The sequence below is a fragment of the Cyrtonyx montezumae genome, unplaced genomic scaffold, assembly GCF_038088225.1.
Source record: "Cyrtonyx montezumae isolate F1298 unplaced genomic scaffold, pur_monq_1.0 scaffold_34, whole genome shotgun sequence".
NCBI lineage: Eukaryota > Metazoa > Chordata > Aves > Galliformes > Odontophoridae > Cyrtonyx > Cyrtonyx montezumae.
Window position 1 is genome coordinate 2,760,679 of NW_027072039.1, and position 25,035 is coordinate 2,785,713.

Below are 25,035 nucleotides of genomic sequence, written 5' to 3' on the forward strand. Positions count from 1 at the left end.
TAATTTAATTCAGCATATGAAACTCCTTTTGGGGGGGTTCTAGTCCTTCAGTTAAATTACCCAGTCCTCAGCAGGTGCTGTTAATTCATACAATGACATTGACCCCGCAGGCGCAACAGCAAATAATGCATTATGGATTTTCCCTGCTTGGTTTACCATTTTTACAAGTCCCTGCTGTTTCTGCTAGTTACTTGGTTCGATCACAAGGCCTTTTGCTGCAACAGTGTGATGTGTTGGGTGTGATTAACTCATTACTACACACACAAGCTTTTTCCTCCCACAGCTGATAACTTCTTGCTAGAATAGTCACAGGGGGACCTATTTCTACTGAATGCCTGTTGGCTTCAGATGAACAACCTCTTTTAGGTCTAATATCACACCAACACATGATTCATCTGCATCCAAGCTACCTTCAAATATAAGCTAATGAAATATATCCAAGCATCTCCCCTAAAAAGCTCTCAGCAGATACTGTCAGCTTGCTAAGTCACCATGGCCTTAATAAGCTCTGGTGGTCGATCTGGAAAGAGCAGGTCGATCACATTTTTTGCTTGTCTTCTCTGTCTTCAACGTGCTCATCACAGGGCCACATAGTTGGACTCTCCTCTTGGTTTCCTTCAAGCCACTTCACTGACCACTATCTCTTGCTCCAGACAGGTACAGAATTTGAATGTCCTCCATACTGAAAATGCAACATGCAACTTGTTATATAAATGTGGCTCACTCTTTGTCTAAAAAACTGACACATACACTGCTTTATCTTTTCACAGCTGAGTATTACGGTTTTGCTACTGAATGCTAGAGTAGTAACAAAGACATCCCAGTCTCAAATTATGTGGATTTGCTACTATTCCAAATCTGTTGCAAGTTTCAGTGAAAGAATGAAAGGATTGAGCAAGGAAAAAAATAGCACTATTTTAAATAAAAATATGGTTTTTAAATGTCTTATTTAAAGCAGTCTGGAGAACTGCATAAAAACACACATATTTTAGCATGAATTCTGCTTATTTTAGATTAAGATAATTTCCCTGGGTGTTTGGCACCACTGTAACTAAACCAGTTGCTATATTAGGCTAAGCAGATTCATTTTCTTCCCGTAGACAGGTTTAGCCCCTTGACAAAGCTGCAGTGCTCCTTAACAGCCACAGGCTGTTAACAAGGCAGGCATAGCACATCTACACTAGTAATATCGAGGTGGATTTATTATTATTATTATTATTATTATTATTATTCAGTGAATAATTCATAGCAGTCATAATGAATAAGGTTTCTTTTCTGTTCCACAATCGGTCTATGCTTCTTTCTGGAATATTTGTTGCTCCCCAGACTGCCTGTCAAATGCACTTTCTCAGCTGGTAGGTTCATCATCTAGCAGCTTCTTGCCAGTGTTTGATAGACAGAATTCAAATACACGGTTGGTTTCATCAAACATACAGGGCTCAGGACAACTTTCTAATTGCAAAATTATAACTGTGAGATATGAATTTGAGATAAAACGCATTCATTTAGTCAATCAGGTGTGTAGGTACTTAGGAGACTAAGGATATTTTGACTTTTTTTTTTTCTTAAACAATGCTTGATGCAATCATGTACCACGCAACCAATCAATATCCTGTAGGACTCTTGTCATTCCTGGACTGATTAAATATTTTTTTTTACAAGTATATTCAACAATTTTCATTGTCCTTATGGAATTTTCCTCATTTGCTAGAGTATCTGCAAAAACAACACAAAATAAGGACAAAAGTATTCATTTTATACATGTAAATAATGATGGGGAGGAAAAATGTGGAACTCAGACTGGTTGGAGTAGCTGAACTGTATTCAACGCAACTCATGCCTTTCCTGTCAAGAAACCTGAGGCCTAAATGAAATCAGAAAGGTTTCCTCAAAATACAATCTGCAGAATCTACCTACTATTTTTGGTTGACTGAGATCATAGTAATCTGTCATGAGGCTGTCTAATATTGAATTTCTTTAGCTTTCTCCTCTCCACTCCACAATGCCTATAATCCCTTATTAGAGAGGAATGTCCTCTCTCCAGGTCATGTTGGATATTTTTTTGAGGGCAGTAAATGCATTTCTGGTTTTGTCTTCTCCATTTGTTCAACTCCTAGCCAAGCCAAGTAGTTAAGCACCATCAAATTCCACATTAGATATTCCCAGTAATGCTTTAGGACACTGAGTTGTGCCTAGGACTAACACACAATTCTGAAGATCCTCCCAGAAGATCTAGGATTTTCTTCCTATATATTTGTTTAGGCCTAGTTTGTGAACATTTTATGTGAATTTGGCAAAAAAAAAAGTTTTCCTCATCCTCTTTGCTACTGAAGACACCTTCCCATGCAGCAAACTCACTCTGAGATGCTAGAACATCTTTCCTGTTTATATTGAAACGCATCAACCACAATAATATTTTCCCAAGTGATGTTTTTACAGTTCTTGTTGTCTGCAGGAAATGTCTGAGGCAGGAGGGAACAAACACTTTGCATCTGATTTGCATTCCAAAGAGCCTCCACATTTTTCATTTCTCATCAGCCTTGGCCAGCTATAAAAGCAGTTTTGCCATCAAAGTTTGGAGCAGCCAGTGGCCAAGTTGCCTGCTGTCACTGATGAACCCACAGAAGTGCACAGCTTGCTCCTGCTCTATCATGCCTAACTGCCCCAGTACACCTAAGGAGGTCAATATACAGGGGCAAAACAGTGATAGCATTTCAGCTGCAGGGGCAAATGATGAAAGTTGAGTTATTAGAAGCAGGGAAGAAAAGCATTTGAGCTCACAGCACCTGCACGCTCTGCAATTTCCACTTACTTCATTCCTAAAGGCACACATAGTTGATAGCACATTCCCTCGTTCCCAACATCAGCTCACTTAGAGGAGCTGCCCTGCTATGGATGTTACCAGCACATGACAGTTCTTTCTATTACCAGCCTCTCACCTGAGTTGTCTATGGTCATAGCAACCCAGCACACTTCTTACAGAAATCCTTTTAAAGTGAAGAATGTAAAACTCAAGCTAACTTAATTAGAAGAGCATTACTTAATAATTAACCTTCCAGGTGCATCAAGTTGCTTTGTCTTCCTTTTCAATGCTTATAACAAAATAACAACAACAACAACAATAATATTTATTAGTAATTATTAATTACCGTTGTGCATTTCTCCATGGCTATTTGTCAAGAGGTCGGAATACACGAGGCTTCAGACACAAGAAAAGCTAAATCTTGTTCCGCATGCTGCCATTATGTTCCTCTATTTTTTAATGTTTTACACACAAGAGTGTGTTGTCTCACCATGTGTAAGGGTGTGTCATGGTGTCTCACCATGTACACCCTGATGCTTGCTTGTCACACTGTGAGGATCCAGAGCAGTGCTGAAGTCTGCATTTTGTAACAAGGCACTGAAACTGATTGAAGACCTACGCAATGCACCTGGAAGGCATACCACGGTTTCCAAGCCCAGGATTATATCATAAACCCTAAGATATCTTTACTCATTCTTCTCATCGGATATGTCTACCTCCTGCTAACCATCATGTTAAAAATGCCTGTGCTTACTCCAACGCAGCCCATTCCTGCAATGAGAATAATTTGGTGCTGGTGGTAGCACTCTGGGTTTTCATGAGCATATTGTTTAAGGAAGCTTCTGTTCTTAAAAATATATCAGACTTCATTTTTCTTGAGCAGATATTTAAATCCTCCACTCCTAGGTTGCTTCTGGAGCATGACAAAACTCATTTGTCATTTGTCACATGTACACTTCTGATTTAACTATTGCTTCCTCTGTGCTGCCTTACTAAGAGGGCATCCAGCATCACATTATTTAAAGGTTCTCTTGAACAAATGCCACACATTCAGTTCATCTATTTCCTTCTAAAAACATGACCTTGGGTGAATGCCATTCTCACTTGTACTTTATCGCACGTGTCAGCATTTTACAGTCATTTCCCTTTTGCCACCGTAATATCCTATGTGAGCCTAATCCTGCCAACTTCCTGCATTGTTTAGCCTCCAAAGATGTTTACTGGTATCACATATGTTTTTCCTGATATCAGTTTGAAGAGGGATTAATTGTAATTCAGACTACAGTGCAGATCAAACACCAGCCTGTTGTTGAACCCACACGCGTAGGAACAAACAGCTGAATTCCTCCTTGATGCAGAGGACTCTTATCCCCATTCATGAACACACCCTTTTCAGGGTATTTGATTCCAAACAGATAGATCAAATAGAATCATAGAATCATTAAGGTTGGAAAAGACCACTAAGATCATGCAGTCCTACCACGCTCACTGCCCATGCTCCTGAGTGCTATATCCACGTTTCTTGAATATCTCCATGGGCAGTGACTCCACCACCTTGCTGGGCAGCCCTTTCTGACCAGTCTTGTGGGCAGTAATGTCTCCCCTGAGCCTTCTCTTCTCCAGGCTGAACAAGCCCAGTTCCCTCAGCTGCTTCTCGTATGTTTCTCCAGACCCATCACAGCTTCACTGCCCTCCTCCACACATGCACAGCTGACACTAGGTACCTCCTGGGACATTTCCTACTGAAGCAAAGAGTGAGCAATGTGCATGGTCTCTCCTTGGGGTTCCTCAAATCACAAGCTCAGCACTATGCCTGTGTGTTCAACAGGGTGGTTTTGATTCTTTCATTTTTTTTTTCTTTCTCGGTATGCCATATCTTGAGGGAAATTTCAGCAAGAAGCAACTTTTAAGGAATCAATTACCTTTCACAAACACACAACACAATTCAAAAAAAAGCAAGTTGCTGGGGAGACCAACACCCTTACAGCCAGGCAGGGGCTCCATCAACAGGTGTGGTTGCTCTTGCTAAAACATGCAAATGCGATGAAAATTGTGAAAAACACAGCCCCAGGCAGGTTCTCCCTTCTGGTGAAAGCTGAGGAGGAAGCTTGGCTGGAGGCTGGAACAGATGCTCACCTCCTGCTAGACCACATCCCTTGGTGCAGCCTTGGGCAGTCATGTCTGCAGCTGGCAAGGAGACTCCTGTCCAACTCACTTCTGCTCTATCAGAAATTGTTGTTAATGATGAAAATCTACACAAGGTTCTCCCTCCTGTCCTGAGGGTTGCAAATTCAGTGCTTCCAACAGGCAAGCAGAAGGGTTAAGCCCATGCTGCTGCTGCAGAAGAGATGAGGCAGTTTGCCAATTTTGCAGCCCTCGGTAAACTTGACAGAATTGTTTAGCTGGACAAATTGGGTGAATTATCTCTTACACAGATGCTGTTGTGGCCTTTCTAGAGTTTGCTTATGCAGTCTTTTCCTGTTTTTAACACAGCCCTCACCATGTAACTTTGATAAGCACCTGTGATATCTCTCTCCTCCCACCTCCAAGATCAGAGGCAGCAAAAAATATGTGATCCCACCAGGGCCACATGGTGGGGGGTGCCTTCCTCCTCTGGTGGAAATTGAAGAGTTTGCCTGAAAGTCAAACGGTCTTCGTTCATCTTTACTGAGCATTTACACTAAGTGGCCTTCTGAAATGAATCAAAGCAGCACAAAGGCTGCACACAGCCCATAATAACCGTATATCTGGAGCAGAGGTGTGGGGGAAATCATGCAGTGCAGAGGACACCATAATGCCAGCAAATCAGCACTGACATTTTGTTAAAAATGATGCCTTTGCTCTGTTAAGAGGTAAGGTGCCTGTCTGACTTCCCTACGCAAATGATACAGACACTGCACACAATGTTGACATGAACTTCAAAGAATATTTTCTCTTTTTCCTCTTGTTGCTTCCTCCATTTTTCACAAACATGGCTGTCATCCTGGAATACAGATGCAAAAATATACAGGCAAAGTTGCATTAAATCCATGTTGGTCCTACAAGGGTCTGATGGAATCCAGGTTTCATGAATAACACCCTGAGTTGCACTAAGATAGAAAATCTCCCACTATGAAAGAACAGCTGGGGAAGGGAAGAGCTGCCTGCCTGCTAACAAAAAGCCAGAAAAAAAAGTCACTGCATTCACAGCAGTAGTTTATGAACACAACACCCTCTGTGCTCTCTCTCTCTCTACTGAGGGCTTCCAGCACAGCACAGAGAAGCTGGCCAGCAGGGCAGATGACTTTTCCTCCTTAATGATGCCCTGTGGATGATGTTCTTCCTCTTTGACTCAGTTCTGACACATTTCTGGCACTTAGTGGGGCTTTTTGGTAGAGTTTAAGAGGCCCACGGTCAGCAGGGTGAGGAAGGTGATCCTTTCCATCTACTCTGTGATGTGAGACTTTGTGTGGAGTACCACATTCAGACGTGGAGTCTTCAATACAGGACAGACATAGACCTGTTGGAGCATGTCCAGAGGAGAGCCACAAAAATGATCCAAGGGATATAGCACCTCTCCTGTGAGGACAGGTTGATAGAGCTGGCTCTGCTCAGCCTGGGGAAGATCAGGCTCCAGGGGGATCAGGGAGCAGCCTTTCAATATCTAAATGGAGACTACAGAAAAGAAAGAGACAGACCTTAGTAGAGTCTGTGGTGACAGAACAAGGGGAAATGGTTTCAAACTAAAAGAGGGGAGATTTAGATTAGATATAAGGAAAAGGAAAGAAAAAAAAAGGTAATAGTAGTAGTAAAAGAGAAGTACTGGAATAATTTGCCCAGAGATGTAGAGGAAGCCCCATTTCTGGAGATGCTCAAGGCCAGTCTGGACTGGACTCTGAGCATTTGATCTAGCTGTATGTGTCGGTACTTGTTGCAGGGGAATTAGACTCGATGACCTTTAAGGGTCCCTTCCAACTCAAATATGATTCTATGACTCCAGGACTCAGAAAGCTGCACGAGACTTTACATTAAACCAGCTCTTGGATCCTCAGGAAAGCATCCCTCTAAACTGAGGGTCTCCTAAAGCTTCTCTCACTGTAGCATCCATTGTGAAGCTATAAGCAGTGCTTGGCCCACTCCTTGCTACTGAAGCTGCTTTCATACCATCATATTAACCTAGAGAGAACAACATGGGAGATTTGATAACACAGATGAAGAGACAAAAATAAAAGCAGCTACAGGCAGAGGCAGAAGCTTCAGGGAGTCATATCCAGAGGTTTTGTACTCAACTAGATTATTAAGGTGCGTCAGTACTAGTTATGGCTTTGCCCAGGGTTAATGTATCTCAGCTGAGAGAATAACGAGGAGGGCTGCAGGTGGACCAGCAAGGAGGAAAACATGACAAAACATCAAAGTCAAAGTAGATAGCATGAAAATAATACATAATAATACAAGAAGGCTTTACAGCTGCTTGTTTGAGAAGATATACACCACCACCTCCCCCAAGTAGCAGTAAAATGAGTGACTGGATTGCTCACATTAACAGAGCACCTGCAATCGTACTTCCCCCTTCTGGCAACAGAAAACGGTCTGTCTCACATAAGAGCTGAGTCCGCTGTAGGCACCTTAATACCTTGGCCTGACTTGTGAGCATCACTTCCACTTCAGAGAGATGGTCGGGAGCCAACAGCAGGCCTGCCTACTCCAGGAAATCTGCAGGCAAAAGAATCTGGAGCAGCTGTGTGCTGTGGGATCATACCAGGCCAGCACTGGGGCAAGCTCTTCAAGTATAATAGCCTACTTCACATGCTTAATGCAGTTTTGGGTATCTGAAAGTATCTGCAAACACATAAATACTTCTGGTTGGAAAAAGATTTGTGGAGGAAGGAATGCAAAAAACATCAGGACTTTTATTTTGCCTCTTCTTTTCCTCCTTAAAATGGCAATTAAAATGAAAAACATGGCATGTTGGAATGTATGAAACTGTATTTACATTAATTTGGACATATAAATAGAAGAAAAGTAATTTATTCTTTGTTGGAGAGAAAGTAAGTTTTACATTAATTTTACATTGATATTTCACAGAATTCCAGGATGGCTGAGTCTGGCAGGGACCTCTGGGTCCACCAGGCGCAGCTCCTGCTCCAGCAGGGACACGCAGAGCAGAGTGCCAGGACCACATCCAGGTGGCTTCTGGAGGAGACCCCACAGCCTCTGAGCAACTTGTGCTAGGGTTTTCCCCTAATCTTCATTTTTCAGTGATGGTTATCATCATTGGGAAGAAAGAAAAAAAAGAAAAAAGAATTTCACTTCAGACTTCATAATAAGTCCCTCATCCCATCCAGAGGTAGAGGTAGTGTGTGATGCCCTGCATCTCAGCTGGTGACTTCTGCATTCTGAAGAAGGTGCAGATGAACATGAGTGGAAACAAAGGGCTCTCATGCTCTGCCAAGTGCAAGCAGCCTGCCTTATTCCAAGCAGGCTGTGCTGCTTGAAGGGAACAGGCCTTGCAGAAAGATGCCGTGATACACAGAGGACAATTGTTCTGCATCCCAGAACACAAACTAACAAAGAAATGACAACACACCAAGCAACTGGAGAAGCAATAGCAAGAGAAACACAAGCAGCGACTTTAATCAGTTTCCCAACGCATTTTTCATCGCTAACGGGCTTTCCCCAGCTCTAAGGGATAAGGAGACTGAGTGCTTTCCGTGGTTGCAGCTCCCCAGCAGGCAGTGCCACCAGTGCTGTGTGCTGAGGGTTACCCAAGGGGATGGCTGACTCAGAGTGGGCCCGCCCCAATCTGCCTGGTCCTGTTTCAGCTGGGAAGGGTGAGCAGAGCAGATGCTGTGGCTGCAGCCCCCATGGGGAAGGGGAAAGCAGAAGGAAGTTCTGAGTCTAGTGATGAAAAAAAAGTCAATCATCTGTCAAAATTGAAAAATGTATTCTGCTTTGGAGGAGGGAGACTCTAAAGCAGGGTGCTGTTGACTCTGGGTGGTCTCAAATTCCTTTTATCAGACCAAATTGTGCCTCTTTTCCACGTGCCTGTTTGTGCAAATAAAGACACGCAAAAATCGATTGTGTAACTTTCCAAATGCTGTGTGTGTACACTCTGAAAAAGTTTATGTCCTTTCTCAGACCAATTTCTACAAATATGTCAGCCTCTTAAAGAACAGCACATGTAAGGGTTTGATTATTATCCAGTCAAGTCCATGAGGAAGTGCTTTGGTTTTGTGTAGAACTTCATTAATAATCAGGACTATGTGAGTAAAAATGAAGGCTACAAAGAAAACCAGTAACTATTTGTTGCTATAAATAATAAATCTGTACAGCGCTGAAGTCATTCAAATCAAAACAATCACTGAATCATTAAGGTCAGAAAGATTACTACGATCATCAAGTCCAGCCGTCACCCTCCCCCCACCATGCCCACTAACCATGCCCCTGAGTGCCACATCCAGCATTTCTTGAGCATCTTCAGGAGAAACTGACTCCACCACTTCCCTGGGCAGCCTGGTCATGGATATCACCTGCAGCCTGTGCTCTGCTGAAGTTTATGTGCTGGGCTCAGAAATGAGCTCCACAGCAGGAACTGCCTCCAGCAGTAGTCCCAACCCCAGTACCGCATGGTCATACTCTGAATTTTAGACTAGAAACCACAGGGTCTCAAAGACTTGATGGTTCCACTTGTGGTCCACAAAAACATCCTCTCTCACACTGGAGCAAATTCTGCATGACCCAGTGAGAACTGGTTACTACTGAGCTACATGGCAGAGAAATTATGTGCTAAGCAGGCATTTCAAACCTGAGAAAAAGGATGCCAATACCGGTAACTCTGAAAACCAGCTGTTGTGTCTTTAGGGAAAAAAAAGAAGAAGAAAAAAACAAAAACAACAAAAAAAGTGATTTTTCTCTTCTATGACCAAAAGAAAGGAGAAAGAGGAGTAATTATTGAATCTCTCCTTTAACGTAGGACTGTCTCACTGTTAGTGTCAGCAGTGCACACACGGAGCATGCACAGCACTCTGTGGCACCTTAGCATGGACGGGATGGGGCATCCACCAGCTCCCTGCACACCTTGTGCCAGCGCCTCACTGACCTGTTAGAGGGCAGTGACCACATCCTTTTTATAACTGTTTCCTTTTAGACATGGATTTTTTTTTTTTTTTTGCGTGTTAATGGAAAACAAAGTTCAAAGAAAGGCAGAGCGGAGGAACGTTCAGCGAGAAGAGCGCTTTACGCTGTGAAGTGGTGGGGGGGAGGTGAGCTGAGGCTTTAGGGAGATTTCCTGGGAGCAGGAGGCGGCAGCGGGTCAGCACGGAGCTGGGAGCATCCCCTCCTGGGTCCTGGGGCTGAGCACGGAGCGCGGGCACACTGCGGAGCATCGCACCTCGGGCTCGCTTGGCAGCTGAACTAAACTAACGGCGTTGAGTCGAAGCGGGGACTTTCCCAGACCTTCGCAGACACGCTCGCGCGTCTCCGTTCCTCTCTCTCTGCCGGGAGAAAGGTGTTCTCCGTCATAGAAACAACCGGAGGAAGCGCTCACGCCTCGCTGAGCGCAGTCCCACGCGCTGCAAAACACGCGTTGGCAGTGCGGCCGCACGCAGATACCCAGCGATGCCCCCAGAGGTGCACCGACACCTCCCCCCCCCCCATTAACACCGCGCCCTCTGCAGCCTCCCCGCCCGTCCCTCCTCCTCCTCCTGCGTCCGTCGGGGCCGTCCCGGGACGCGCCCCCGGAGGAGGGAGCGGGTGCTCCCCGCAGCTCTCCATCCTCCGCTCCCCCCATCCCCGTGCGGGCAGCTCTCTGCCGGCGGGGGCGGCGGCGACTACAAGTCCCGGCCGCTCGGGGAGGAGCCGCTCGCCGGCCCTCCCGGTGGGAGCGCAGCGCAGCCCAGCGACCGCCCGCAGCCCCACCGCCCGGCAACTTTTCTCGCTCTCTCCGTAGCCGGGCAGGGCAGCGCGCCGAAGGGCTGCGGAGCGGAGCCGGGCTGAGACACGGCCGGGGGACGGCGCGGGGAGAGAGAGACACCGAGAAGGGGGAACCGCTGCGGGGGCGGCGCGGAAGCCGCCCCGGGGCCGTCCGGCTGCGGACCGGGCACCGTGAGGGGCGGGCCGGGGGCTGAGCCCCCCCCCCTCCCCTCTCCCTCCGGCCCCGGGGCGGGGGCGCGGGCGCGGCGGCGGCGGGGGCCCCCATGGGCGGCGGCGGGGGCGGCTCTGCGCCGGGTTCGCCCGCCGCGGCTGATGCCGCTGCCGGCCGCTCGCGGGTCGGCTGAGGCGGGGCGGGTCGGGGCCGGGGGAGGCGGCGGGCGGCGGCGGCGGGCCATGTGTCGGCCAGGGGTGCGCGGGCTCCTGCGCCGGGCGTGCCTGCTGCTGCTGCCGCCCTGCGCCCTAGTGCTGGCGGCGGTGCCCGGCTCCGCGTCGCACCCGCAGCCCTGCCAGATCCTGCGGCGCATCGGGCACACCGTCAGGGTGGGGGCCACCCACCTGCAGCCCCGCGGCCCCGCCGCCCCATGGAGCGGGGAGGCGGCGGGCGGCGGCGGCGGCCCCGAGGGGGAGGTTGCGGCGGGGACCCGGGGCCGCCGGCCCGGGGGCGGTGGGGAGCGGCGGCCGCCTCCCGCTCCTTCGCCGCGGGACGCGCTGCTGCTGGCCGTGGCGAACCTCAACGGCGTGTCCGGGCTGCTGCCCTACAACCTGTCCCTGGAGGTGGTGATGGCGATCGAGGCGGGGCTGGGCGACCTGCCCCTCTTCCCCTTCTCTTCCCCCAGCGCTTCGTGGAGCAACGACCCCGTCTCCTTCCTGCAGAGCCTCTGCCACACCGTGGTGGTGCAGGGGGTCTCCGCCATCCTCGCCTTCCCGCAGAGCCGCGGGGAGATGCTGGAGCTGGACTTCGTCTCGGCGGCGCTGCGCATCCCCGTGGTCAGCATCGTGCTGGGAGAGTTCCCCCGGCGGAGCCCGGTAAGGAGCTATGGGGGTTCAGTGCGGTGTTCGCACCCCGAGAGCCCCGCGGGAAGGGGCCGCGGTCGGGGCGCGGGGAGCGGGACCGGCGTGGGGAACGGGAGCCGTTCTGAGCTCTCTCCCCCCTTCCAGCATCTTTTCCCCGTGCTGGCGGGGGCCGAGCATCCTTTCCTCGCACAGGAGACGGCAACTCGTCGGTGAGAGCGAAGTTGCGAGCGCGGCGTGTTTTGCCGTGCGGAGTTGCGGGGCTGAGATGTGATAGCGGCTCCTGCGGTGAAGCCCGTGCAAGTGTGAGAGGAGATCTGGAGAAGCTTAACTTGGCTTTTGGAGAAGCTTGCCCTACCAAAAGAGAATCGTTAGAGAAAAGAAAAAAAGGAGGGGGGGGGGGGAGTTTAATATTTTTATTTATTATTTTGTTTTATTTATTACCGGTCAGAATGCTGTGCAGTGTTTGTTTATATCTGTTGCTGGTTCAACCAGTGACAGTTTTCAGGGAAGTTGTTCAGGCTTTTCATTGAGCATTTGTAGTTTGTGCACCACTGCTAGTTTGGATTTGTGAAGAACTGAAATACTTGGCTAAAGCAGTAGAAACTACAGTCTGACAGCATCTGCGTTTGGTTGTGCAGCTGAAGTCATAGCATCAAAAATCAGTGCCTAACTGCCCGAGATGCAGCGTCCCTGGGGGTGCTGAGTTTTATGCCATGTGAAGGTGGCATTGTTGTGTTATAAATGCTGGGAAAAAGTGGTGGTTCAGTGTGGTGCAAACGCAGGCTCAGTGCCAAAAATCATGTCCAGGTGAAGGATTGGGAAGAGAACAGACCCTTTTCTGTGGCCCACGCAAAGGAAATTGTGATAAGATGGCAGAAGCTGCCATTTAAGTAGCCAAGAGGAGCAGTTGTTTTATGTAGAAGGAGAAAGCTCAGCTTTGTACTCAGAATTTAAAAAAAAAAAAAGATCACCAACTGAGTTTTCTTTGCAAAAGTTGAAATCCCAGCCTGGATCAATACTTTCTGTACATTTTTCAGTGTTAAGACTGTGACAGAAAAGGTAGGGGAAGAGCTAGGAAAACAGCTAATTGGAGGTGTGACCTCTGCATGCTGCTCTGAGCTTTGCTAGTTTTCTCTAGCTCGGCAAGAAAGGTAACAAGTTTCTCTACAGATGATGCACAGACTCAGGTATGACCCGTATCACCCAGTACCACTGTCTGTACGTGCTTGGTGCCAGTACCGCCCAAGCTAGCTGAGTGACACCAGCCCACCTTGCAGTTACATTCCCTGTTGTACCTGAGCCAACAGCTGAAGCTCCTTGAGGACCAGAGCCTGAACCATCTCCTTGCCCTGTTAAAATCAGAATTATTTTCTCTTCTGTGCCAGATGGGGCTAGGTTCATCTGAAGCTGCCTGAGGACACAACATATGTGAAATGCATATCATGCAGGACCAGAGTCACCATTCCTTTCACAGACTTCGCAGTTCCTGCTTAACTTTCACACTGTTCTCAGTGGGGAGTCAACTGTTTTCATTGGATAAATCTGTCCAAATCAGGACCTTGTTCTTAAGCAGACATTTAAATGTCATTGTCTTCCGTGACAGTGAAACAAACAGGTTTAAAGTCAGGCGTTGAAGTGCTGAGGTTTTTGTTTTGTTTTCAGATCAGCTTAAAAAAGAATCACTCTTCAAGGCTTTTAAAAAGTCTCATCTGTATTTAAAGGCCAGCTGGTAATACACATCTCCAAGATAGGATGTGCAAGCTCTGCAAGCCGAACCCTGGAGGCCTCACCTCACATGCTTCTCAGAGTTGCAGGATTTCCAGCACCAGCTCAGAACTGGGAGAGCCAGTGTGGTTGGCCTGGGCAGCTCTGATGGCTTACTGCCCCATGCAGGGGTTTTGTATATCCCTCCATCCCGTGCTGGTGTGGATTGGACGTCTCGTAGCTCCAGGCCTAAAGCCCCAGGGCCACAAGCTGACCACTTCTGGCTACTGGCAGCATTAGAGCAGACAATTGCAGGTGTCACGGTGGTTAGATAACATAGATTTTGTCACTAGTTACGCTGAGCAGACAGTTTTTTAGAGAGGGTAAGTCATGAAAGGTATTGAGGGCTGCGATTTCGCTCTTCTCCAAGAAGGTGGTCAGGCCCTGGAACAGGTACCAAGCTGCTGGAGCTTGTGGGTTGTTTGGACACCACTGTCAGACCCTGGGTTTGAATTTTGGGTGGTGCTCTGTGGAGCCACGAGTTGGGATTCAATTATCCTTGTGGGTCACTTCCAACTCTGGATATTCTGTGATTATGTTTCTGGTGTGAGAGCCGTCGGCCCTGAGAAGCCTCCCGTCCTGCTCTGCCTGGCAGGGCTGTCCTCTCCTCACTCCTGCACTGCAGCATGCCCCAGGGCATGGCCTGCAGGCCCGTGGCTTTCCAACAGGAATAGCACTGAGCCTGTAGTGTGTTTGTCCTTGAAGAGCACTGCCTGCCGCCTGTCATATTGGGAATGTTGCAGACGTGCAAACAAATGCAACATCTGCTAGGTGCTGCCCTAGCAGCCCTTCCTCTGTTTTGTTAGGGCTGCTTTAGGGGAACAGCAAGGTCTCATTTTCCACATTAAGCCATGATGGGAACATGTAAGTACAACAGTTGTGCTGCCGCTGACCATTAACAACTTCCATTTCATATGGAAGTTTATAATAAGCAGATATTCATTGTATGGATTTCTGAGTATGTCTTCCATATCGTGGCACAAAACAGTGCTTGAAATGAAGAGGACCAGGATCTAGAACTGAAATTCATTTTAATAGCACTGACTGTTGCCTCCATCACATGTGATAGTGTGCTTCAAACGTGTGACAGCAAGAGGAAGCGTCAAAGCTGGGCTTTTGAATGCTGTGTCTTGAGCATCTTTTTAATGTCTGTTCTTCATTAAATTCACCTCTTCTGAAGCTCAGAGAATGACAAAGCCAACAGCGTTCCCCCACAACAATTAACAGTGACTTGGCAACAACTGTCACGGAGATAACAGTGCTGAGGGCTGTGTGTGTCAGAACACACACGCAGCTTCAAGGGATGCTCTGCAAAGTAAAATGTGACATATTTTTCTTTCAGTGTGATTTGTATATGTGATTTAGTGACTAACATAGACTGACAGTAAATCCAGACACTGTTGTGGCCTGGAAAAAGCTGTTTACTTTTCTGAGTTTACTGTCAGTCCTGTAAATTTTAACACTCTCAGTAAGCAAAAGTAACAGTTTATCACCATCATTCAGGAAGCAGAAAACCACTGGATTTCCTTATTGCTAACACAAATGTAGATAGCATTGAAGCTTTGACAGATCATTTTGGAGACAGCAGCTCATGAGACTGATGTCGTTGAGGCAGGACTTACTTACCTTACTTTTTCCATAGCATACACTTTTCCTTTCAATACTGCTAATGTCATTAGTAATTTTCCCAGAGAGGAAATTGCAAACATCAGTAAAGGAACATGAACCACAAATAAATACAGTGATACCATTTGTAGTACAGAGCCAAGAGTTTGGGAAGGATAGCCTGTAATTTCTATTTTACAGGTGATAGTATCAAGAACACAAGGGAGATAATGTTTGCAGCAGCTTTTTCTGAACTTCAGAACTAATGGACTATTTTCAGGGGACTTCAGATAAATCAGTAGGGCTAATGTCTTTTAGCATTAGAAGGATTCTTTGCAGAGCAACAAAACAGAACAAAATAAATCTGAATCATCTTAGTTCCTGCATGGCCTGTCCATACTTCATCTAGTTTCCGGAGTAACTGGAATTGGCAACTCTTCTGATCACTACAATGACTTCAGAGAGGGTAAAAAGAATACATAAATCAAGTCAAGAGTTTTAGTTTGAACAGTGAGTTTCCTGACAAATTAGCAACCCCGTGCTTAGAGCACAGGCTCTAAAAGAAAGTGACCATTAACATTTAACTTTAAAGGGATTGAGTTCTCTTTTTAAAAGAATAGGGGCATGGAGGTGTGGAAGAGCTGTGCAGCTGATAGCACAGATGCTTTTTTTCCTCCTTCAAGCCATAATTGCATCGAAAACATATTTCTGGTCTGCAATAAATAAGTAAATGATATCTCGTTGTCCAGGAGAGACTGCAAAACATACACCTAGCTGCAGCCTCTGGTATTTCATGCTACCATCACTAATCTGACTTGGTCCACGTGTTGGAGCTCGTACCACGTACTGAACAGATGAGCAATAAGCATTCAGTTGTCCTTAGGATCACCAGCCCTTCTCACCCCACTGCATAAATTGTATGGCACACAGTGGCTGTGCACCTCAGATTTGTGATTTGTTTGGAGTCTGTGATCCCAACAGATCTCTTCCAACTCAGGATATTCTATGAAATGTCTTGAGAAAAAAAAAAATGAAATGAAGAGACAAAATATGGAAATAGCATGAAAACAGATGTTCTGTTGATGTCTGTTCAGACAGAGGTCTCAGTGCTGTTCTGCTTTTAAAACTTTCATGGTTTGGACTACAGATCTGCTGTTAAGTGGGAGTCTTTTTCCACTGCCACCTAATGTATTCTGCTCTCCTAGAGCCATTAATTTTTTTTTAACACAAATTTCAGAGGTGTAATTCACGTTTTGCTTGTTGTTGTGCCATGAAATATTTCTTTATTGCAGCAGCCCTCTGTTAAACTGCAGCAATGCTGTGTTTGCTGGCTGATCCCATTTCAGACAAGGTGAACTGGTACCTGCTGAGCACTGTTATCTCCTGCCTCTCTCTTGCTTCTCCCTGGCATTGTACACCTTTCTCAGATTGTTACTCTGAGAATGGTTTTTTCCTGTGGTCTGGTGTGGTGTTGAGCATCTATGGGATAAGTGTAGTTTTGGTGGTTTGATGAGCTGTCATTTGAGGCCAGTCTGTCTGTTCCTGTAAACTTGACACATGCTGTGTGCTGAAGGGAGAAAGGAGTCGTTTGTATTCTGGCCCAGGATCAGAAAGCTCCCAGGTTTTCTGAAAGCAGTGGTAGCATAACATTTGGAAGTTGCATTGGCACCTCCTATATTATGAGGTATTTTCCTCAGTGCCATAGCTCAGGGTGTGTTTTTTCTACCTGTTGCACATATGATGTTCTGTCCCCAAAACTGACAAAATGAACTGAAACTCCATTGCAGCATATCCAGCTGTGTCAGATCTTGGCTCAAACTGATCATTGCAACCTGCTTACATGTGGTTATGTCCTTAAGGATAGTTTCTCTGTCAGCAAACATTGCATACACAGGACAATGGAAAGAAAACAAAGAACTACCCTTGTGATTCTACTTGCATTGTATCACAAGGATTCTGTTCATTGTGATCGTAAAGGATCCTTTTTTTGGAAGGCAGGAAAGTGAGGAGTGTTTATTTACTTCAGTTCTCTCCCTGAATCCTTGATTCAACATCACACTGAGGTAGAAGGAGCCAATGCTCTGCTGGGGTGAACTTTTCCAAGTCTCACCTTTCAGCACTATTTCCAACCCTTCTTCTTTAGGAGGAAGCCTCTCAGAAAGCCTTTGAATTTGCCAGCCTTCTACTGGGCTTTTGGAACTATGAGATCTTGCAGCTTACAGTATTGTAGCATGATATATGATGAATGCACTTTCAGTTGCAAGAATGTATTTTCTTAGTTGTTTAAGTGCTTATGGAGAAACAGTTAGAAGGTGAGGGAGTGTTTTCAAAAATACTAGTTCAAGACTTAACCTTCTTTGTAACCCTAGAAGCTTATTTAGTATTTCTTACCACCTTAGTTGCAATGAAATATTTCAGCGCCTTAAACATAGCACCTAAGTTTCTTAAACATCTTCAGTGCATAGAATTGTTCTTATTTGCTGGTATTCATGGTTTGTAATACCAATTGTGAGAGTTGGTTTGGTCAACCACCAATCACAGCATTATTCACAGTCCATATTTTTTTGTACGTTTTTATTTTCCTTTTCCAGTTGACTGTTTCTTAAGGAAATGTTGGTCGTGCTTCAATCTGAATGTCTGCTTATTTCCAAGTTAAAAGGGTATACCTAGTACATACCAGTTGAAGACATTGGGAACTGGATAGCACAGCATTGTTTGAAATACATAGACCAGAGATTCTCTCTTCAAGTGGCTTCAACTGCTTCAATGGCAGCAGTGGTTTATTACCCAGATTCAGAATGTTCACTGAGTCTGTAATTATTTAGGGTATCTGACTCTGTGAATCTTCAGATAAAATTATGTCAATGATCACTTTGTTCTTGAAGTGCATCTACTTCCATCAAGTTTTATTAAATCACATAATCAACTTTATAGGCTCTGTTGTGTTTTCAGTTATATCAATTCCATTTGAAAAGGGTGTAGAAGAGCTGCAGATGGGGAAGGATGATTCTCAACACTGAATATTGCATTGGAAGGAATTTACTACATAAACTAAGAAAATTATCTTTATCGAATTAATACAAAAACCAAAAACAAAGATAACAGTCCTGTAGTCTAACATGCATTTATCTCTGTTTTCTTCCTTGTTATACTAATCGTATAGTACTAGATTTTGGAGAAAATATCTGAGCTGTCTAATAACAAGATTTTCTCATTCCCCATCATGTGTTACTTCTGTGATGTGGAAAATGCTGAGTTAACATCAGATCCAATTGCAAACTTGGTGTTTTTCTTTTGTGTTTTTGCTGTTATGGATATTCACAAAATAACATCTTCCTCATTGAAGACATCTTTCATAATATACTGTACAAACTCATGTTGATAATGAGTGATCAAAATATGGCAGAGTTAAATGGTGAATTATTACTGTACTTAATGACACCTGGTGACAGAAAAAACAGCCATGTGGCATTCACCAAGTAAAAACTAAGTTCTGGCCAAGACAGTTTGCTGGTAGGTACTGTATGTGTACAAAATTTTGGAAATAGACAGAATATCAACAAAGAAAACATTCTCTACAAATGTAAATGGGGATGTTCAGTACAACCTCCACCAAGAATTTATTAATCACAGAAGCCTGAGCAACTCATATTCCTGCTAGAATGCAGCAGACCTCAGTAAGCTGTTCATCAAATCAATATTCACAATTAAATTCAAAGACCACTTATAAACATTTACATCTAGGGTACATTTAATGAGTTATTTATTAATTAAACCCATGAAAGAATGAAAGCTTGTGGCATTAGAACTCAACTCTGTGTTGGATTTAGTTACTCATTTAAGTCATCGAATAAAAATGTTTAGCCTGTGTGTTCTATTCATTTCCTGCTGATAGTTCCTCACAGTCTGTGAATGTGAAATAAATCCAGGTTTAGCACAGATAGAATTTATGTATTTCTGCTAATCCCATGTTGTGATTAACAGAAAACTGGAAAAAGCAGCTTCTTTTCTCATTCCAGCCTTGTCTTCCAAAGAGGAATCATGTTTCCATAGATCTGATCAAAGAGCTTTTAAATAGGATAAGGATTGTGTTTTCAGTTGAACAGAAGAGCCAATCAAATCTCACTGCAGTGCTGATAGCTGTGGATTGCAGTGTTTATTCTGAATAGCTGAAAGAAGCCAGAGAAAAGAGAGGAAAGAAAGCAAGAAAAGGTAGAAAACCAGAGACATAAATGTAAGAGACACAGGGGCAGATAAGGAGAAAATAAACTGAATCGAGAAAGAAAGGAGGAAGTGCCCTTCTCTGTCTCTTAGTTTCTCTGACTCCAGAAGCGTAAAAACATAATAATAGAGTTTTATATGAAATCACTGTACAAGGACCCAGGGTCACCAAGCAGAGAGCCAGGAAGCTTGCCTGGGTTAAGTTGGCAGGGCTACTTTACTCCGTGGATAGGGACACTTGTCTCCAGCAAGTTGTACTTCCCAACTGAGTCCTGCAGACACTGAGGGGAGCTGCCAAGCCAACAGCACCATTGTGGGGTTGTCAGGCATCCTGTGGTCCCAGTGTGTCCCCGCACATGGAGGCAGACCAAGACTGTATCAACATATGCCACGTCAGACCAGTAGGTATCCAAACAGAACTTACTAACGAATGGGAGGAAGTCCAAGCACAGCAGCTTTGGGATTGCATCATCTGGCATCAGTGGCTCTTCTGTACTTCCAATCCAGCCCTGAAGTTCTGCCTTTTTGTGCATGTATCCCATTGATTAGCCAGACTGGTCCTTACCACTATGGGGAGAGAATGTACAGCAGAAAGAGAAGTATTTAAGCTCGAGTAGGCAGTGATGATGGATGATTCATTTATTAAGGGAGTCACACTTGAGCAGTGCCATTTGTGCAAGGGACTCCTCGGCAGCGTGACTAACAAGTCCACAATCTGGCCCCAAATGCTTCTCAGCTGTCACATCAAGCTCCCATCATTACTTTTGGCAATTATTGACAAGTACACAAGAGCTGCCAAGGGTGGGGAGGGACACCACAAACTGCAGCAAGCCATAGTGGGTGCCATCTGCCACCTGCTCAGAGCAGTGCTGGGACGTGGTTTTGGCTGCATGCAGAACCCTACGGGACATACCTCCTTTCATACTTGACATTCATTGCTCCATCCCGAGTTTACTGTGTCCTTTCCTCACAGAGCAAAATGATTCAGCATCTTGCAGCCCTGTGTTGTATATATAGCATGTGCAAGGAGCAGGGATGGCATGTGAGGTGGTGGTGCTGAGTCTCTCTCTCTCTGGGCTGCACCAAGCTGCTAGCTTGGCTTCCCCATTGACAGGAGGCTGAAGGTTTTCTGCTTGGCACCTGGTAGGAAAGATCTGCTCATCAGCATGCTGGGTAATTAGCTTTTATCAAGAATCCAGCAGTCACCTGAATCTGCCCAACTGCAGATGGGGAGGTGGAGTTGGAGTTGGAGGGGGAAAAGTGAGTGTGATCACAGGTGCACCCTCCACTGCCAGTAAAGCACAGCAAATGGGTAAATTACTGCAATATTTTGATTGTTGCTGTTACATAGGAGAAGTCAAATGTCAGGCAATGCAGAAACAGGCATCATTTTCCTTTTCTTGCTACAGTATTTTTATTACTTTTTCTTCACCAGCTTTCATTTGTGATGATAGCATGCAAAGCCTATTTTACAATGTGAAAAGTATTTGAAATGCATTATAAAAATCTATGGATATGCTGTACAGGCATATTTTAAACTCTTATTATTTCCCTAAAGGCGTACTCTTCCACTTTCAGCTTTTTTAAGAATGTGAAGGAAATGATTGCCCATGCTGTTCATCAGACATTTTACAAGGCTTAACTTAAGACAAGGTTGAAAGACAAGATAGATCTTCAGGCAAAAACTGAGATTTTGAAAATGAGGCCCTGCATTTGTTGAAAGGAAAGAACTATTAGTCCTAGCAATTAATAGCAAAAAAGAGCAGCTGTATTATACACCAAGCTCTCCCAGTGATGTCACTGATAAAGCAGTTACATTACACTTGTTTTAATAGCATACTCACTCAAACAGGCTTAAAAAGAACTTTTTTTTTTTTTTTTTGCAAATCAGATTGAAAATCAGTATTATGAGTTCAGTTTTATAATCTTCCGGTGCTATTTTCGATGGAAGCATAATTATTTATCACTTTCTCAGCTTGTAAGGCTCACTCGTGTATTTCAGTTAAACAGCTATTGGTAGGAGAACGGTTTCTGAGAATTTACTGTACTTGACATACGCATCGATGCATGGGAAGAATAGATCTGAACGTATCTTGGAGCTGATAGCTGCTCTCTGTAGAGCACACTGGAGCCGTTTTAGCTGTAACTTACTTTTTGTAGCACACTAATACTGTGCAGTTAGTTTTGCTCGTACATTAGAAGGGCAACAGGGTGAAGCCGTTACTTGTCTGGGCTTCCTCAGCTTAAATTGCATGTGATAGATGCTGGAATGTAGAGCTGTGAGAGGATGAATGCATGCCCAGTAACTGCCTTGAGGGAAATAGAGGTAAGCAGTTGAAGCAAAACACATTGCAGCTTTTGGTTTCAGCTTTGGGACATGAAAGCTTTTAATGTCATTGCTGTGCAGCATCGCTGTGCTGGCCAGATCCAGCAGCTTAGTATGAGAGCACAAAATCAAGGAAGGCTGTAAGAGAAGGTGCTGCTTCTCTGCTGTATTTGCTTCCCTTTGTCCAGCTGTAGTGACAGCAGTGGTGATGCTGGCTTGCCCGGGACCCAGAAGAAAAAGATGTGCCCAAGGGAGTTTGGTGCCATTTGCAGGAGAGCTTGAAGTAGTTGAGGTTTGGTTTTCATTAGACATGGGATGTTGAGCTGAGCAGCTCAGCCTGATCTGGTGCTCTTGCACTGCTTGAGGCTGAAGGCAGGGAGAGATGGATGGAGCAGCATCCCCTTCCTGTCTGCCAGGCTTCTTCAGGATGTGAGCAGATGCGTGATCAGAGCAGCTGACAGGCTCTGTTCAAACCCCGTGTGTCTCTTAGAGAGAAAAAAAAAAGAATATGATCAAACATGGCATCAGTGTTCATTTCCCAGGGAGTCTGGGGAAAAAAAGACTATTAATCACCTCTTTAAAAGTTCATGTAAAAATGTATTGGTATGGAAACATGCTGGAGAGACTGGTACAGCTAACGATACCCTGGTGGCCTCTGATGAGGTATCCAGCATCCAACAGTCAACCCAGGGAATGCAAAATGATCATTATCCAGTCACCCTTATGATCATCCTTTCATATGCATGAATTATTTACTTAGTACAGGCTACTTACACACTTGTTAATGAAAACCTGCTTTTCCATTGTAAGACCTGTACGATCTCTTCAGAGCATATAATCTTTCACTGTCTAAATAGAAAATCCTTCAGAGCAGAATACCTGCAAGAAAAGGACACCTTAATACTTAATCTTTCATTTTTTATTTTTTGAGAGAGAGAGGTGGGTGAGTGGTCTGTTTCAAATATTGATGCTCAGAGTTTCCAGGAGCCCTGAAATTTCATTCAGCCACACTGCTGTGTACCTACTTTTCCATTTTCAGTGCACCTCGCTTCTTTTATCTGTCACCTCTCTTAGTCTTGCCCACTGGTCTTTGTTCTGAGTACTGTATTCCACTGTAGGATAATACTGATCCTAAATTGAGTCTTGACTCCAGAAAAAGACCGCGAGGCTCTATTGTGATACAAATGATCAGCAGCATAAATTGCTCATCACTCACTGTTCATCACATTTTCTGAAGAGCACCAAAAATAAGACACTTATTTATAAATAGCTTAGCCTGCTAGTTTCCAGTGAAACTGAATTTTCTATCTTCCCACCATTTTGACAGTGCATATAAATATGTAACATGTAGTTTATGTGAAAGTTAGCTGTTCCACGATGTCCTCTGTGGGCATTCACAACTCACCCGGGTTCACAGCAAAGGATTAAATGGCAAAATGAGGCTTGTGGGATGCAGCATGTCACATTATTAGCATAAGAAAGATGCCTTGTTTAAAGAATGGGAGCTTGTTGCCCAGATCATACTTCCCTCCCCAGAAGTATACTTTAAGAGGAAAATGAAGTAAGAGCTCATAGCGAGTAATACATCTGATAATTACAGACGTTTTTTCTGCATGAAAAACACCTGAGATTTCTGCAACAAGGATGAACAATAAAGGTGTTAGGTATAACTGCATCCTCAAGCCTTCCAGAAATGTATGTAAAGGCTTCCTTTCACTTCACCTACTTTGAAAAGGGACCAGTTTGAGATACGGTTTTAGTTGCTTGGCTAAGCCACATGGTATTTTTTTTTTCCCATCCAGTCTGATGAGCATGAGAACTGAGATATACTTGGAAACTGAAACTAGCAGATACTGAAAGTGTTAATTCCTGCTGTTCACTTTCTACAAACTTCTGTCCTGGTGCAATTTGATTACTCAGATGAAAGGAAGCGTTGAGTACAAGAGCTGTGTGAGTATCTGTGGTTGTTTCTGATGCATTTACTATCATTAACTAAAGCAAACCAATATACTCAGACTTCCTGTTCTTTTAAGCATGGTCTGGCTTTGCTGATGATGAGGAATTAGTCTAACAAATCTGTGGCTTGCTACTGTGATATTGAAACTATATTCACAATTGATCTCAGCATGGCTATCAATTTTAATCTTTAATTTTACGTGTTTGCACCTTATCTGCACCAGAGATTCCCTTCACTTATAGATGTGTAAAAAACCATTCACTGAATAAGATCAGGGATAACTGAGACAATCCGTCTTATTGTGGGTCCTACGTACTCTACTGTTATGAGAGCAAATGCATGTCTTCCAAGACAAAATTATTACTGATCTTATTAGTAAATAACAACCAACAGGATGGTTTATTACTGTCAGTAAGAGGAGAGGAAATGAGGATTCAGTATGACCATTGAGCAGAGGACTGTAACAGGAAATCCAGTGTTCTCCAGCTAAAGCTTAAAAACCTGTAGGGAAATGTAGTGGGATAAGGTACTGGACAGCCAAGCATCCTTTATTGGAAGCTTGGCGGGACTGCAGGTATTGAAATCAGTGTTCCTAAGCACGTACTCAGTCAGTTAAGGAATGGTCTCCAAATCAACACTGCTTACCTTGCCTTCATTTCAGGAAAGAACCAAAACAAACCTTCCACGGAAGATGTTGCTCTGTGTGTCTCTCCCTGCCTTTTATCCTTGCAGCTGGCTGGAGGTTTCACTCCTGTTTATTAATAATACATCCTAGTGTTCTGTTTGATACCACCGAGAGTTTTAAGCACAGAATTTTGCAGAAGATTTTAGATCCCTTGCTCAGAAGGGGCAGTGCAACCTTCAGGTCAATGCATAATATCAAAATTCAGAGCTTATATTATTTTTGCCTTCTTTAGCTGCATCCCAGGTCTTTTGAAAAACTGACCAAGACTTGCATTCAGGAGCTGGAGTCACATAAACAGTGACAGAAAAGTGAAATAGAAAGGAAAGAACATGTTCCTGTTTCCCTGGGAAATACGCTGTTTTGTGGTTTTAATTATAGGTTCTCTCCCCCTGAAGCAGCACTGTTTCCTGCAGCTTCGATCATATGTTCTTGTCAAACTCGTAGGAGCTTTGTCATCTCTTCCTTTCAGGTTGTCTGGGGGAATTAGGTGCTTCTCTACAGTGCTGGCAGAGGGTTATGAAGACTTACTGAGCCAGAACCCACTGACGTGGATCCCTGATCCTTAAGCGTGGCTCACCACCAGGCTGCACAGTTGTGTGTTTTCTGCATGCAGATAGACAGACATGAGCGTCTTGCCGGGATATGTGAGACATGATGCTCTTGTGTTTTATCACAACTGCTTACCCGTGTCAGAATCCCAGGGTTTGCTTCATTTTCACTGGTTCTTATGCTCTCCGTTAGGAGGATAC

At 44.7% G+C, this 25,035-nt stretch overlaps 1 protein-coding gene across 1 annotated transcript in view; it reads left to right on the forward strand.

The window, feature by feature from the left end:
- Positions 1 to 11,026: 11,026 nt before the first annotated feature.
- Positions 11,027 to 25,035, forward strand: part of GRIN3A (glutamate ionotropic receptor NMDA type subunit 3A) — a 64,402-nt gene continuing 50,393 nt past the window's right edge. Inside the window, exon 1 of the mRNA XM_065745192.1 lies at positions 11,027 to 11,740. Coding sequence (XP_065601264.1) covers positions 11,027 to 11,740 — 714 coding nt within the window. The remainder of the gene's footprint in view (positions 11,741 to 25,035) is intronic.